This window comes from Macaca nemestrina, chromosome 2, assembly GCF_043159975.1.
Source record: "Macaca nemestrina isolate mMacNem1 chromosome 2, mMacNem.hap1, whole genome shotgun sequence".
Taxonomy (NCBI): domain Eukaryota; kingdom Metazoa; phylum Chordata; class Mammalia; order Primates; family Cercopithecidae; genus Macaca; species Macaca nemestrina.
This window is the reverse complement of record NC_092126.1, coordinates 176,443,486-176,458,799: the sequence shown is the minus strand read 5'-3', so window position 1 is coordinate 176,458,799 and position 15,314 is coordinate 176,443,486. Positions and strand designations below refer to the sequence as shown.

The 15,314-nt window shown below is 39.0% G+C and overlaps 1 protein-coding gene across 1 annotated transcript; it reads left to right on the top strand.

Annotated features, from left to right (window-relative positions):
- Positions 1-323: 323 nt before the first annotated feature.
- LOC105477592 (uncharacterized) lies at positions 324-14,396 on the top strand. The gene is made up of 4 exons (XM_071089010.1): positions 324-389; positions 974-1,186; positions 6,165-6,671; positions 11,557-14,396. Exons 1-4 carry the CDS (start codon positions 324-326, stop codon positions 11,629-11,631), a joined length of 861 nt encoding a protein of 286 aa, XP_070945111.1. The 3' UTR covers positions 11,632-14,396.
- The last annotated feature ends 918 nt before the right edge of the window (positions 14,397-15,314 follow it).

The window sequence follows — 15,314 nt, the reverse complement described above, 5'->3', positions numbered from 1 at the left end:
TGAGTTAAGACTTTGAGGGACTGTTGAAGAGGCACGATTGATTTTGAAATGTGAGGACATGAGATTTGGGAGGACAGGGGAGGAATGATATGGTTTGGCTGTGTCCTCACCCAAATCTCATCTTTAATTCTCACGTATTGTGGGAGGGACCCAGTGGGAGGTAACTGAATCACAGGGGCAAGTCTTTCCTGTGCTGTTCTCGTGATAGTGAAAAAGTTTCACAAGATGTGATGGTTTTAAAAAGAGGAATTCCGCTGCACAAGCTCTCTCTCTTTGCCTGCCGCCGTCCATGTAAGACGACTTGCTCTTCCTTGCCTTCTGCCATGATTGTAAAGCTTCCCCCGCCACGTGGAAGTGTAAGTCCAATTAAACCTATTTCTTTTGTGAAGGTATGTCTTCATTAGCAGCATGAAAACGGACTAATACAATATGTCATACAAGAGAAATAGAAAATGGTAGCACTAAAAGCAATGCTATGAACATAGCCCCAAGCATTAAGGAATCAGGTTATTAATTGTTACCTGAAATAAACCACGTAAATATTGTCTTAAAGTTTTATTTCTTAAAATCCATCATTGTGCCTTTGAAGTAGGAACTTCGGAAGTTTTAGAAGTGACACTCCTATAGTATTTATAGCAAAAACTACATCTTTCAAGAGCAGTTTGGACTGGATTTCTACGTTTATCATAACATGGATACATTTAATTTTCTAAATACTGAATGTTTCTTCTCCAATCGTGTTCCTCATGGAGAAAGAGTCTCAGCAAAAAAACAAATGCTGAAGCAAGGCCCCAAGCTTCTAACTACTTTTACTAAGTGACAGGGGACACTGGCGCCTTATTAATCCCAAGGGGAAGGTCTGCCATGCAGGAACTAGCAGCCCTCAGAGTCTAAAACCTGGAACATATAACATCCAACTCGCATGCTCACACATACGCATTTGCACGTGGGCTGACTTACATCCAGGACACAGCCCCTGAGCTCTTCACAAATTGCAGAGAAGGCCAGGAAATCAGCTCCAAAGATGATGTGCCTCTGCCCTGCTTCAGAGGCCCCAACTCACATCCTAACCGCTATGAGAGGTTTCCATGATCAAATCCAGGAGCAGAAAGCAGAAGTGAGGCTCACAAATGGTTCATCCGGGCTTTTCCGTGGAGCCCGTTTCTGCCCGACCCCCCTGAGGAATGTAAACGATCTGTTCAGGACTGAACTGCTTTACCCTCGAGGATGTAAATTATTCATTACCCCCTCCTTCTTGCGCATTTTTCCTTTCATTTTCTCCATCTACTCGCTGCTTTCTCTTTACCAATTTATCTCTAAGCTACCTCAATTGCCTTCTTCTCTGCTCCCCTCAGAAACTTAAAAACGAAACCAGATTCACAAGCCAAATAACTGGATTAGATTTCTCTTCAACATATTAGAGAGTCGAGAAAGCTGCTTTGTAATATGTTTGATATTCAGCCTTTTAGAAAGCAATTCCTTAAATTACTCTGTTTAAATCTTTGAACTACTTAACTTTCTTTGATAGCACGTTAATATTGCACTAAAACCTGTGCAATGTTATGAAGACTTTAATTTCTGTAGTCAGTGCTTCCACATGAACAGCAGGGGGCAGTAGGATACCAAGAATTGAAGAAATTGTCCCGGGCTCTGGGAAACACTGTTGAATTACTGCAGTGGGTCTGTGTACTCGTGATGATCTCAGCTCTCAGATGAAGTCTTTTGTTTTGTGTCCTATTTTACAATGCACCGTTCAGTTTTCTATATGAGTTGTGGCTTAGTCACAGTATTTCACTGTGACAGTTTAGCTTAAGAAAAAGAAAGGTGAAGGAAAAAAAAAGGAGGAAAAGAAAAAGAGAAGATGTAAATGCTTCCAAATAAAACACATCATGAAAAGGAAAAAGTAATCCTGTGTATACATATAAAGTTTGTCCCTTCTCTGTTCCCATCCTATACACAGTTTTTCCAGATTACAGACTGAATTCATCCCTATTCCTCCCCAAAACACACAAACACACGCACACATCTGCCATATAGTTTTCTGTCAAAACAGATTTCTTACAAAAAGAAAAACAACACAAAAAATACAAAAAACTCTTAAAATACTTGACTTTTTTTAAAAAATTCAAAAAATCTCTCATTTTCTGTCCTTTATCAAGCTTCTGAGTATAGAATTTTAGTTTTTCATGCTTTTTGAACATTAGTCAAAATACCTTTCATTAATGTGAATGTTGCAATAAGATTCTTCCCCTGTAAATGCACAGCTTCAGATAAATAGCCAAAAGCTATAGTTGTTATCTATATCTGATATGTTTGGAGGTGGAATATGAAGTACAAACTGAAATATGAGAGACTTGAAGAATATTCAAGGATTGTTGCAATCGTACAGGTTGGGAAAGGTTCTTAGTAATCCAACCCTCAAAGTTAGCAAATATGAAACTTCTTTTATGCATAATTTGAGTTGTACCCAAAATATCATACCCGCAAGCCTAGTTTCCTCTCCTACCTCGACTGGAATTCCCAGGGTTATTTATGTGTTCTCATAGAGTCATTAATTTATTACTGTGGTATAGCAGATGTATTATTTCAACATCTGGTACCAAAATTCCTCTTGAAGGAGGGATTCTTTGCTCCCTACTGACAGGGCCCTATCTGATCCTCTGGCCTTATCTCCTACTATTTTCCTGCTTACCAGCTTTGATCACACCAGCTCCCTTGCTGTTCCTTAGAGCATACTAGGTACTCTATGCCTCGGGGCCTTGGGCCAAGCTGTCCTCTGTCAGGAACAATCTTACCTCATTTATCCAAATGATTCATTCCTTTGCCTATTTCAAGTGTTTGTGCAAAAATCACTTCCTCCATGAGGCCTTCCCTGACCACCTATTTAAAATAGAATATTCTCCCCAGCATTTTTTATGCACCCTTTCTCCTTTATTTTCCTTAATAGCACTTATCACCATCAAATACGCTACATATTACACAGGTAAATATAATACAGGAGATAACTGAGACCAAACATATCAGCCAACAGAGGGCTCAACTTCAGTGTTAAAACAAAAAGAAAAATAGGTTGATTTCAAAGGAAAACCCAACTCTATGCTGTATATAAAAGACAAAGACCCACCTAAAACAAAACAATTCAGAAATGCTAACAATGAAAGGAAGGATGGGTAAAGGTCTACTAAGAAAATGCAAATTAAAAAAAGAAAGAATTGAGATTTTGAAATTCAATAAAATAAAATTCAGACCAAAAACCATTATTGAGACAAAGAACATCTTATAATCCTAAAGGCTACAATTCACAGTGAAAATAAAAGATTTATGAAAAGGTATGCAGTGAGTAACACAGCAGCTACTTTCATACGTAGGAATTATAAGAGATTCAAAGAGAAATCGAAATACACTAATAATAGCAGACTATAGTACATTTTCCTTAGACAAAAAAATACAAAAACACTTATGAAAATTGACTCTAATTTACAATACAGACATGTATGCCTCAATAAATCACATAAATATAATATAAATATTCACCATAATATGATAAAACTAGAAAGTTATAATCAAAACATAAGAAAGCCCCATCTTGAAATTTAAAATTTTTCTATTAAACATAGCTTGCCACAAAGGGAAGTATCAATTAATAATGAGAATTTCTAGAAAAAAATGAAAACATGACATTAGAATTGACAAGATGCAGCTAAAGAGTGTTCAGAACAAAACTGATAATTTAAATAAATAATGAAATGTATGAATTAGATATTTCACTCAAAAAGAAAACGTTAGATATATTTAAGGTTCTTTTGGATTTTGGATTTAATTTTCTTTTTAACTGAGCAACCGAGTTTTTTATTTTATTTATTTATTTTTTTGGAGTCTCCCTCTGTCACCGAGGCTGCAGCACTGTGGCGCAACTGGCCAGTCTGCTCTTGAACTCCTGACCTTGAGTGATCCACCCGCCTCAGCCTCCCAAAGTGCTGGGATTACAGGGGTGAGCCACTGCACCCAGAAAGCAACCTAGACTTTAAAATATGAGATAAATAAGCCTAACTGTATTTAACTACATCTAACATTTTTACTAACAGTTGTAATACTGGTAGATTTTGGAAACTATTATATATATTATGGAGAAAAGTAAATTATTCTGTTAATATCATTTAGGAGCCATGATTTTCAGCATCGGGGAAGAGATGCAATATAGAATCAAGTAAGTAAAAACCCTATAATCTTCTATTAGAATTGGAATATCGACACAAAGTTATTATTTATTTTCATCTTTCTTTGAAAAACTACATCTCTCCTAGATCTTGTGTTGAAGAGTCTGGGAAGGGATAAGCCATTTAACCATGAACATCTTTAAGTGCAGGTTGTAGCATCCAAATACCTTTTTCACTAGAAGCAATCAGGACACCTTTGACAAATGACTGATTCTACGTCTGAGGCAGTAAATGTACAATATGACACTGGAACTCTTACAGTGTCAGAAAGCAATCAAGACATTTGAGCTTGTGTCAAATAAAGGAGCCAAAAATGACCAAAGATGGGCAATTTGAAATTCAAAATGGATAATCACTGCAATTATATAAAAGTGTAAACAGAGATGCAGATACAATCAACATGAAACTCCTGGAAGCAACAGGAGATTCAATATGGTTGCAAGATACAAAATTAGACACAGAAATCAGTACCTTAATTTATGTAAGAACCTAGCCGTTATAAGGAAAAGTAGAAGAGATAATTCCAACAAAAAAAGAGAAATACTCAAGGAAAAGTAGAAGAGATAATTCCAACAAAAAAAGAGAAATACTCTAAGAATAAATTTAACAAGTGAAAAACCTTTATGAAGCTTTCTTGAAAGACACAAAGCTGAAACTTGAGCAAGAGAAAAAATAAACCTTGCTTTTCAAAAGGAAGAAAATGTCAAAAGGAAAATGCAACATCATAAATGGAAAAGATATGCAGAAGTTTTTTTTTTTAGAAAGTATTTTTATGGAGCTATATTCTATAGTTTACATGAAAAAATAACCAAGCATATTAAAAAAAAACTTCAGAAAACAGCAATAACGCAGTCTAGCCCTACCAGATACTGAAATTTAGTCTCTAATAAAAACAGTATAATATTAGCCCATAAGCAGACAATAAGATCAACGTGGAAAAAAAAGAAAATATATCTTAGATCCAAATATAATGTGGAAATTTATGGATGTGATAAAAATATTTCAAATCGCTGGTCAGAGGGTGCTTTTTAAATTAAATGTTATGACAGTTAAAAAGTCATTTGAAAATAGATAAAATTCACGTAGGTAGAATTCCTGCATATATGTTCGTGTGTACATACATATTACTCGTGAATCGTATAATGAGGAACCAATCTGACATCTCCAAATTGAAGGATTTTCTGGAAGACCACTGGGCTAGACTTTTCAGAAATGTCAATACCAGGAGAAACAAACAAAAAAAGGCTAGGGAACTGTTTTATATTGAAGGAAGCGAAAGAGACTTGACAACTGCAATATGTGATTCTTACTGATGCACTATGTGATTCTTGTTAAATCTCGGATTTACATTTTACAAACTATAGGGTAAAGAAGGACATTTTGGGACAACTGAGGAAATTCAAATATGAAATATATCCGATTATTGTAATCTAACAATTACATTTCCTAAGTATGATGATGCGCATTGTGATCCTGTCGTCCTCAATTGAGGCAATTTTGCACCTCTCCTTTTTCCCCCAACCCTCACCACCACCCCTCCCCTCTCCACCCCCCAACCACACCTTTTGGGTTTGGCAGTGTCTGGAGGCATCGTTGGTTGTCACAGTTGGGGGAGGGGTTTGCCACTGGCACCTAAGGGGTAGAGGCCAGGGATGCTGCTAGTGATTGTTTAGCTCAGGACACCCCCATCCCACCCCGTCACCCCCACCTTACGGGCACAGACAGCAAAAACTCATCCTGCCCAAAATGTCAATAGCGCGGGGTTGAGAATGTAGAACAATCCCTTTTTCTGAGGGGATACATACTGAGATATTAGGCTGAATCACATGACATTGTCTCTTGCGTAGGTCAAGTATCGGCAATATTTAAGGACGAAGGGTTATGACGTTCACAACAAACTCTCAAAATAATGAACGAGCCCTTCCGCCCCAGCTGCCCGCGACCTAGGGGACCCGAGAAGGGCGCACTAGCCCGGGTCGCGGAGGCCAACACCGAGCCTGCGCGGTGGGAGGCGCTGGGAGCTCACTGCGCACGCGCCGGTCGGCCGGCCGCACCCACGCGGCTCAGCTCGCAAAGTTGCAGACAGCCGGGCAAACCGCTCAATGCGCTGCTTCTGCCCGCCGCAGAGAAAGGGAAAGAAAACTCCGCAGGGGCTCTGTTGGCTTCTCGACGAGTGACAAAGATGCTTTCCCAGATAGAAGACCGGAGCCCTGCTCCTTTGCGATCCGCCGAGGGCTGCAGAGAGCATCCTCATCCATTTGGTCACCCCTGTCCAGGAAGAGCCTGGCCATCCCTTTCCAGACTGGATCTTTCAGAGGTGAATTTTCTTCGGTGGATTCCGATTTGCTCCGTCTGACCAGCCTAGGCAATCCAGCATCGCGTGGTACCAGTGTCCCTGGGCACACTTGCTTCACGCCGGCCCCGGCTCCGCCTCGCCAGCAAGCGCATTCCCAGGTAAACATTTTAAATACCTTAGAATTCTGCCTAGAGTCTCTAATCGAGAAGTTTACCCACTTTTTCTGTAAAGAGCCAGAAAGCAAATACTCTAGAATTTGGGCCTGGAACTGGCTCTGTAGCGTATTCGTCTTTGTTTTGACAATGTAAAAACCACTCTGAGCTGCTGGCCTTACAAAAATAGAATCATGAGGACTGTGATGATTAAAGCCTAATCACTAATGCACCCAGCACAGAGGCTAGAGCGCCAGTGAGTCCTCCACCGCTTCCTAGGCCCGACCATAGTTTTGCAGTTAGGATCCAGGTTTTATGAGGACTGGGACCCACCCAGGTTTAGTTCAGTCTCTTGAATCCCTCCCTGCACCTGCACCTCAGCTCCTCCCCCTAGGCCGGTGGCCATTGATGAGTTCCTGGCAGTCTCCTAGGCCACCAGGAAACACTCTGACCAACTGCCACGCCCTCCTTTGCTCCAAAATGACAAGCTCTTTTCATCTGGGAGCAAAAGCTGAAGTCCCCACATTTGAACTAAATGAGTTTAGTGTAAAAGTAATGCAAGATTATCTCAGACAATTGTATTTTAATAGTATTTTTTTCTGGTGATAAATGTAATATATGTCTACCATGGTCATTTGGAAAATTCTGAGACATATATAGGAGAAAATAAATTCTCCATAACCCTAACCCACAAAAAATAACTGTTGAAATGCTCGTGTATTTTTAAATTCTTTTTTAATGCATATTATAGGACAACTTACTGAACAATTGGATTTTTAGAAATACTTTTAATAAAACTTGTGTTGTAGTACAGCATACAGGAAAGTGTACAAATAACAAATACATTTCAGTAAACTTTCAAAGATTAACACAAACATGTCCAGGCAACCACAACCCAGCTCAAGAAATTAACTAATAGTAGCATTCTTCATCCCCCTGTTAGTTTTGTCTATTCTAACATTTCACATGAAATGAATTACTTGGTAAATATTTTATAGTACTTGGTTTATTTCACTTTATATTATGTTTGAATTCATCCATGTCATTGCATGTAACAAGTCTTTTTTAAAATTTTATTCTAGGCTGTATGAAATTCAGTTATATGAGTATACACAATTTATTCTTTTTGCTGTTATTTTTTCTTAATTACAGATGTATTGAGATATAATTCACATGCCATACAGTTCATCCACTTAAAGTGTGCAATTCAATGTGTACAATTCAATGCTTTCAGCGTATTCACAGATATATGCAACCATCACCACAGTTTTAGAAAATTTCCATCACCTGGAAACTTCATACCCTTTAGCAATTACTCCCACAACCCCAATTCCCTATCCTTTCTAGCCCCAAGCAACCACTAATTTTTCTGCTCTATAGATTTGCCTATTCTGGACATCTCACAAAAATTGCATCGTATGATATGCGGTCTTTTGTGACTTGTCCCTTATGCTGATACTGGACATTCAAGTTCTTTCCAGGTTTGGAGCTATTACAGATAATACTTCCATGAACATTATTCTGTGAATCGGTTCACATAGATACACATTTCTATTGGGATACATATCAAAGGTTTGCTCATAACCAGCTATAATTACAATGCCAAGCAGTTTTTTAAATTTACAGACCTGCCAGCATTATATGATGAGAGTTCTCATTGTTCCATGTCCTCTCCAACATTTGGGGTTTATATAGTATTAATTTACATTTCTCGGATGACTAAAGATAAAGAGCATCTTTCATGTAATTATTGGCCACTCAGATATCCTCTTTAGTAAAGTGGCTTTTAGGCATTCACCCATTTTTCTATTGGCTAATCTTCTTCTACTTGATGTGTATATTCTAGATAAGTGCTGCAAACAAACACCTTTTCCTAATTAAAGGCTTGCATTTTAACTCTCTTATTTTTAGATTTTGATAAAGATAAATCTTTAATTTTTATTGAGGTCTAATTTATCACTTTTTGTTCATGGTTAGTGCTTTTGCTAACCTGTAAGAAATCATTGCCTACCCCAAGGTGACAAGGGCATTCTCTTACGTTACCATCTGGAACCTTAAGTTTTTTCTTGGAACACTTAGATGTGCTAACTACCTAAAATTAATTTTGGCATATGGTGTCAAGTGAGGACTATTTTTTTTTTCATGTAGCTATCCAACTGACCTAAGTTTTTCTTGGAAAAGAAAGTCCTTTCCCCACTGCTCTGCAACATCACCTTTGTCATAAATCAATAGAAACAGACCTCCAGATGTTGGAATCAGTCGAAAAGGAATTTCAAATATATTTATGGCTATTTTAAATTATTAAAGATTCTTACTAAGGGTAGATATGATAAATGAAGACAGGGAATTTCAAGATAAATACGACTAATAGAAGAAGAACAAAATGGAACCCCTAGAACTGAAAAATATAATAACTGAAATTATTTGATGGGATTATCAGTAGATTGGACACACACTAAGGAGAATCAGGAAACTTAAAGATAGGTCAATAGAGGGCCAGGCACAGTGGCTCATGCCTGTAATCCCAGCACTTTAGGAAGCCGAGGTGGACAAATCATTTGAGGTCAGAGGTCAGAAGTTTGAGACCAGCCTGGTCAACATGGTGAAACCCCGTCTCTACTAAAAATACAAAAATTAGTTGAATGTGGTGGTGCACACCTGTAATCCCATCTACTCGGGAGACTGAGGCAGGAAAATCGCTTGAACTGGGGAGATGGAGGCTGCAGTGAGCTGATATTGCGCCATTGCACTCCAGCCTGGGTGACAGAGTGAGACTCCATCTCAAAAAAAAAAAAAAAAAAGTCAATAGAAATCATCCAAATTTAAAGGGCACTGAGAATAAAAAAGTTTATAATAAACAGAACATGGTGACTCATGAAATAATATAAAGACATCTAACTTACATGAAATTGGACTTTCAGAAGTCAAGGAGAGAAACTATCAGGCAGAAAAATACTTGAAAAAGTATTAGCAAAGGTTCCCCAAATTTGATCAAATATATGTATCCAGAATGTTTACTTGTTTAATGAGAAGTTGATCCCAGTAACCTATTTTGTCATTAATGGAGTTTAGAGGTTAGCATAAAAGGTTATAAAGTGTTACATCTCCATGAATGAGCAGCAGGGCATTTTAAAGTCACATCGAATGTGGAAAAAATACTTTGCCAGGTGGAAGGGTCCTAAGCATGGCTATTCTTTTAACATAAATGTTGCCTGCCCACTAACATTACCACCACCGCAATCATAGTAATGCCGAAATTCCTCACAGTTTTTCAAAATATCCTGTTGGTGCACAGTACGGACCTGCATCCACTGAGAACCCTTCTCTCCTGTGATCTGCCTCCCTGTCCCATACCTTTCTAACCTCATCTTCTAATGCTCTGTGTATCAAACCTCCCTGGCCTCCTTCCAGATCAGGGCTTTGGGGATTGCTTTTCCCTCTTCCAGAATGCTCCTGCCCCCAAATATTTATATAACTGACTCTTCTGCAGGTCTTTGTTCTAATGTCATTTTTCTCAGTGAGACCTACCAATGAAATGAACCAAAACAAAAAACTTACACATTCTCTCAGCATCTGGATTGGTTTGCGGGGCTGCCATGGCAAAGCACCACAGACCCAGTGGCTTAACCCTCCGAAAATTATTTTCTTAGCTCTGGAGACTAGACGTCCAAGAACAAGATGGCAGCAGGTTTGATTTCTCCTGTGGCCTCTCTCCTTGACTGGCCATTGGCTACCTTCTCTCTGTGTCCTCTCATGGTTTGTTCTCTGTGAGTGAGTGCCCTGGTGTCTCTCTGAATGCCCAAATTTTCTTTTACAAAGACAGCATTTAGATTAGATTAGGACCCATCCAAAGGGCCTCATTTTAACTTAACTGCCTCCTTAAAAACCTTATCTACGAATATAGTTACCTTAGGAGGTACTAAGGGTTAGGCCTTCAACATATGAATTTTGGGGGTATATAATTCAGGCCATATACCATCTCTTGTTTATTTTCATCTGCATACCCCCCGCCTTTTTTTTTTTAGATGGAGCATCGCTCTGTCACCCAGACTGGAGTGCAGTGATGCAATCTCAGCTCACTGCAACCTCCACCCTCCCGGGTTCAAGAAATTCTCCTGCCTCAGCCTCCTGAGTAGCTGGGATTACAGGCGTGCACCATCATGCCTGGCTGTAGCCTTTATTTTAAATTCAATGTATTGTAATGATTTACTTGGTTTATTGTCTTAACTTTCTGTTCCACTGGAATACAAGTTTAATTAAGAGAGGGTTTTAATCAATTTTGTTCTCTGAAGTGTCTTCAGAACCAAATGAGTAAAAAATTATCATTGTTAACGTTTTCACTTAGTGCTAGCATATGGACAACCTCAATTTATTTCTAATAACTCTCGGTATCTTTCAGAGGATTCCTTCATTCCTTCATGAATGAAGAAAGCCCTGATAGTGTTCCAGTAATTTATGTTTTTTATCTTAACAAAAAGAGTTATAGCACTAAAAGATCCAGCTTTTTTGTTTTACTTTTTTAAAAAATTTTTTATATTGTTAATAAAGACAGGGTCTCACCATGTTGCTCAGGCTGGTCTCGAACTCCTAGACTCAAGTGATCCACCCTCCGCAGCCTCCCAAAGTGCTGAGATTACAGGGGTGAGCCACCACACCCAGCCAAGATCCAGTTTTTTAACCAAGGAAAATAAGCAATTTAATATGCTTGTTTCCAAAGCAACAAATCTTTGCATGATTAAGTAGACTGAGGGCTCTTCCATATTAGACGAAAATATCCAGCCAAATTGCTGATGACTCCCTCAGACAGAAAAAAAAAATGCTTAGAGTCATCCTCACAAAGATATTTGCCTGTTTAATTGTAACCTAATTACGACAACTTTTTTTTCTTTAGGTGGTCAGGCTCAGGATGGACCATGAGCTTTCAAAAAGGAAAAAGGTGGAAATCCTCAACTATGCTGCCATCTGAATAAGTGTTTCTTTGTAGCATGCACAGAGTCAAGGAAAATTACATCCCTGCATTATGTAATGTACCAACAACGCACTTACCCACTGTTTTAATCTAGGTTATTCTTGAAAGCAGAGCCTGAGACAAAGGTAGACACATTCTATTTATGAGTCTAACACCCAGGAGCAGGAATGAGAGGCAGGGGAGTGAACATGGGAAAAGGGAAAGTGAGTCCAAGCAAAACCAGATACTGCTGTTATCAAGTGGTCCACCCCTATTAATGGCTACGTAATGCAGAACTTTCTTAGGATTCTTCTTAAACTTTATCTCAGAACTGTCTGCCTTAGGGAGAATGGAGAAGTATTTCTCCATCAGCAGTCACCTCCTGTTTGTTGAGGGCTGCTCCTTTGGGGCATTAACTCACAGCCCCCACCACCCCATCCCTCTGGGCTGCAAAGAGCTGAGAGCCCACATGGTACCTCAGCATCGCACATTGCTACATCAGAGAGGTCTTAAGACACGAAACTAGAGTCTTGGTGCATGCTCGAAGTGAGACAGTGTCAGCACAGAGCAGTGTAATATCTTCCATAACTGTTCAGCAGAGCCATGACTGGACTCAGAGGTTGAAAAGATATGGGGCCGAACACAAGAAGCATCTTGTAAGCCTACATAACATAGTGTTAGACTCATCGAAATCTGTTTCGTTCCTTCTTTATAATCAAAACTTCAGTGTCCAGAATAAGGTTGGCAGAAGGGTTAAATAGGAAGGTTAAATGCATGAGAAGGTGTATATTTATAAGTTTTAACCTTGAGTCATGTTCAAGGAGAAAGTGACATTGGAACTCGGAAAATTCAAAAATGATTCTACTTGAAAAATTTGACCATTGCATAGAGATATTAGCTATTGTCTAATCTTTTGTAATCTCAGAAACAATCGTGAATTGTTTGTTGAAAAATGAAAAAATAAAATTAACCATTTCTTATGTCTCCGTGAGCTTTATAGATCAATGTCACTAACTTTTCCTAAGATAATTGTTTCCTACTGTCAAATAGCTCTAGTGATGTACATCTTACAATCAATGAAGGGAAAACTGATAGAAACATAGGTAGAAAAATACTGGGATAATTTTCATCGTATAAAGTGTTAGCATTAACATTGGTTAGAATAGAGGAGAAACTGCATGACTCGACTGGACATTCCTGTATGTTGTATGAGGCCCTGTCTTAACAGAAATAGTGATGTCATCATCATCCTCTCTTATTTGGTCTTGAATTACCACGAATAGGATAAAACCTTTGAATTATGTAACTCAATATCTGTTAAGTTTCTACTATGTGCGATGTATTGGTACTATAAATATGAATAAGACATAAAATATTACATTCAAAAACATCAGAATACATGTTCTTTTAAGGTGTACCCCAAAACATTTACCACATGTTCTGGGGTGCATGTTACGCTGTATCACAAATCAAGTCTTAAGACATTTCAAAAGATTGAAATCATATAGAGTATGAATTAAACCAGAAATCAAGTACATAAAGGTAACAAAAAATTTCCTAAATGCATTCATTTAAGGAACATACATCTCATGACCCAGGAGTCACAAAATAAATCACAGCAAAATTGCGAAAATATTTTGAAATGAATTTTAATGAAAATACAGCGTATTAAAGCTCTAAGTACTTACGTTAGAAATTTTACAGAAAGGTTGGCTATCAGTGTTTCCAGAAGCCGGGGGAAAAGTTTAGACAACTTGATCGCTGAGGAAGGGAAACAAAGTGAGACCTCTGATCACCCTGCCTTTCCAAGGCGAGCACTCTGGATCCCGTCGTAGGAGACCAGAGTCTTGCTGAGTTGAGGAGAGGAAGATTGGAGTTGAGACTGAGATAGTTTGAATTTTTAGGACAAAGTATCAACAAGGAAGAAGGTAGACAAAAAAATCCAGAAATCTACGTAGAGGCTCCACTGTGTACCTAGCGGAACACGACGCCTAACGAGTCTCAAAATTAGCGTGTGATTGGGAAATATCTAATTTCCGTCCAGCCACAGTGGAGAGTCCTGACTGAAAACCAGGCATTCACTAAAGATCCCAGAAAGGTTACATATTACATGAGTAGGGCTAAAGTATCCTGACTAAAAACTGTACTACATTTGCTCCCCACCCGCACAAAAAGCTTAAAAACAAGCCTCAATAGTATAAAGCTGAACTGTAAATAACTAAACTACCTGCCAGAACAAAGTCCAAATTTATTAGTTCCAGTCCTCCAAAGTAACACATGGAAAGACAGGATTCAATTTACAAGACATTTATTTGGGGGGGGAGAAAATGGCTAAGGGTTTAAAGAGAGAGGAAGTCAGAGAGACAGAGTCCTCAGAATACATAAAATTTCTGGCCTCCATGGAGGTGTGATGGTTAATTTTATGGGTGTCAACTTCACTGGGCCACAGGATGCCTCATATCTGATCGAACATTATTTCTGGTTGTGTTCATGAAGCATTTTCTGGAAGAAATTCACATTTGAATTGATGGACTGAATAAAGCAGATTGCAGTCCCCAGTGTGGATGGGCTTGATCCAGTCTTCTAAGGACCCAAATAAAATAGGTGGAGGAAGGTTGAATTTTCTGCCTGACTGTGGCACTGGGACACCCATCTTCTCCTGCCCTTGACCTGGGACTGACACCTCAATGCTCCTGGTTCTCAGACCTTTGGACAGCAGATTGGGGGCCTTCTCAGCCTCCATTATTGTGTGAGCCAATTCCTTATAATAAATAAGGATTTATATTTAATTCCTTATAATTAAATAAGGATAAATCCATATAGATTGATTATAAATCCTTATAGATTGACTGATAGATCCATAGGACTTATTGATTCTGTTTCTCTGGAGAACCCTGACTAATACAGAAGGAGAGAGGGAAGAAAGGATGGTTGGGCAGCAAAAAGCTTAGACTGTAGCACAGTTCTGATAAAGTTTGCAGTCAGATGAAGAACACTCAAACCAAAGTTGCCCATTGGAGGAGCCTCCCACCTCACAGGAATAGGCCTGCATTATTAGTATACCTTCCTCATTCATTCATTGTTGTTCTTATGGAAACAACTCATGGGAAATGTAGCCTTGGCATGATGTATCAATGGATACGGAGAGGAGTAGCGGGGACGCCCCCCAGTCAATTATGTTCCACAGCAAAAGATCTCAGTGGTGCATTTCCACGCTGGCTCAGTCCACCCCTTGGGCTGCACAGCTCTATTCAGGCCTAGCTGCCAGGAAGAGTATTAGGTGTCATTGTCAACTCAGGCTGTGTGCCCAGTAAACCTGGAAGTGTCTGGATATTCTTGCTTGCCAGCATATAGTCATAAATCTATTTGGGGAAGAACTTGCCATTTCATCAAAGTATATACCTGTATAGCAGGGTTCTTCCTCCTAGTGACCTGTGACCTAGTAACCCAGCCACTTACAGGTTCTTCCATCTGTGGGTTCCTTACATGAAAAGTGCTTCAGGTCTGGGAACTGAGAAAGGGATGTGTCATTGGAGTGCGGTTCCATTCGTGCCTTATTTGGTTATAGGCGTTAAGCAGCATTCTTGTTATGTGCCCATCTATTTTGCCTGTAGGGGTGTTACTTTCAATTAATTATCTCCTAAACACCCTGTGAATCAAACCCCCTTAACTACCCCTCCGATTTCACCAGTTGTTATAGT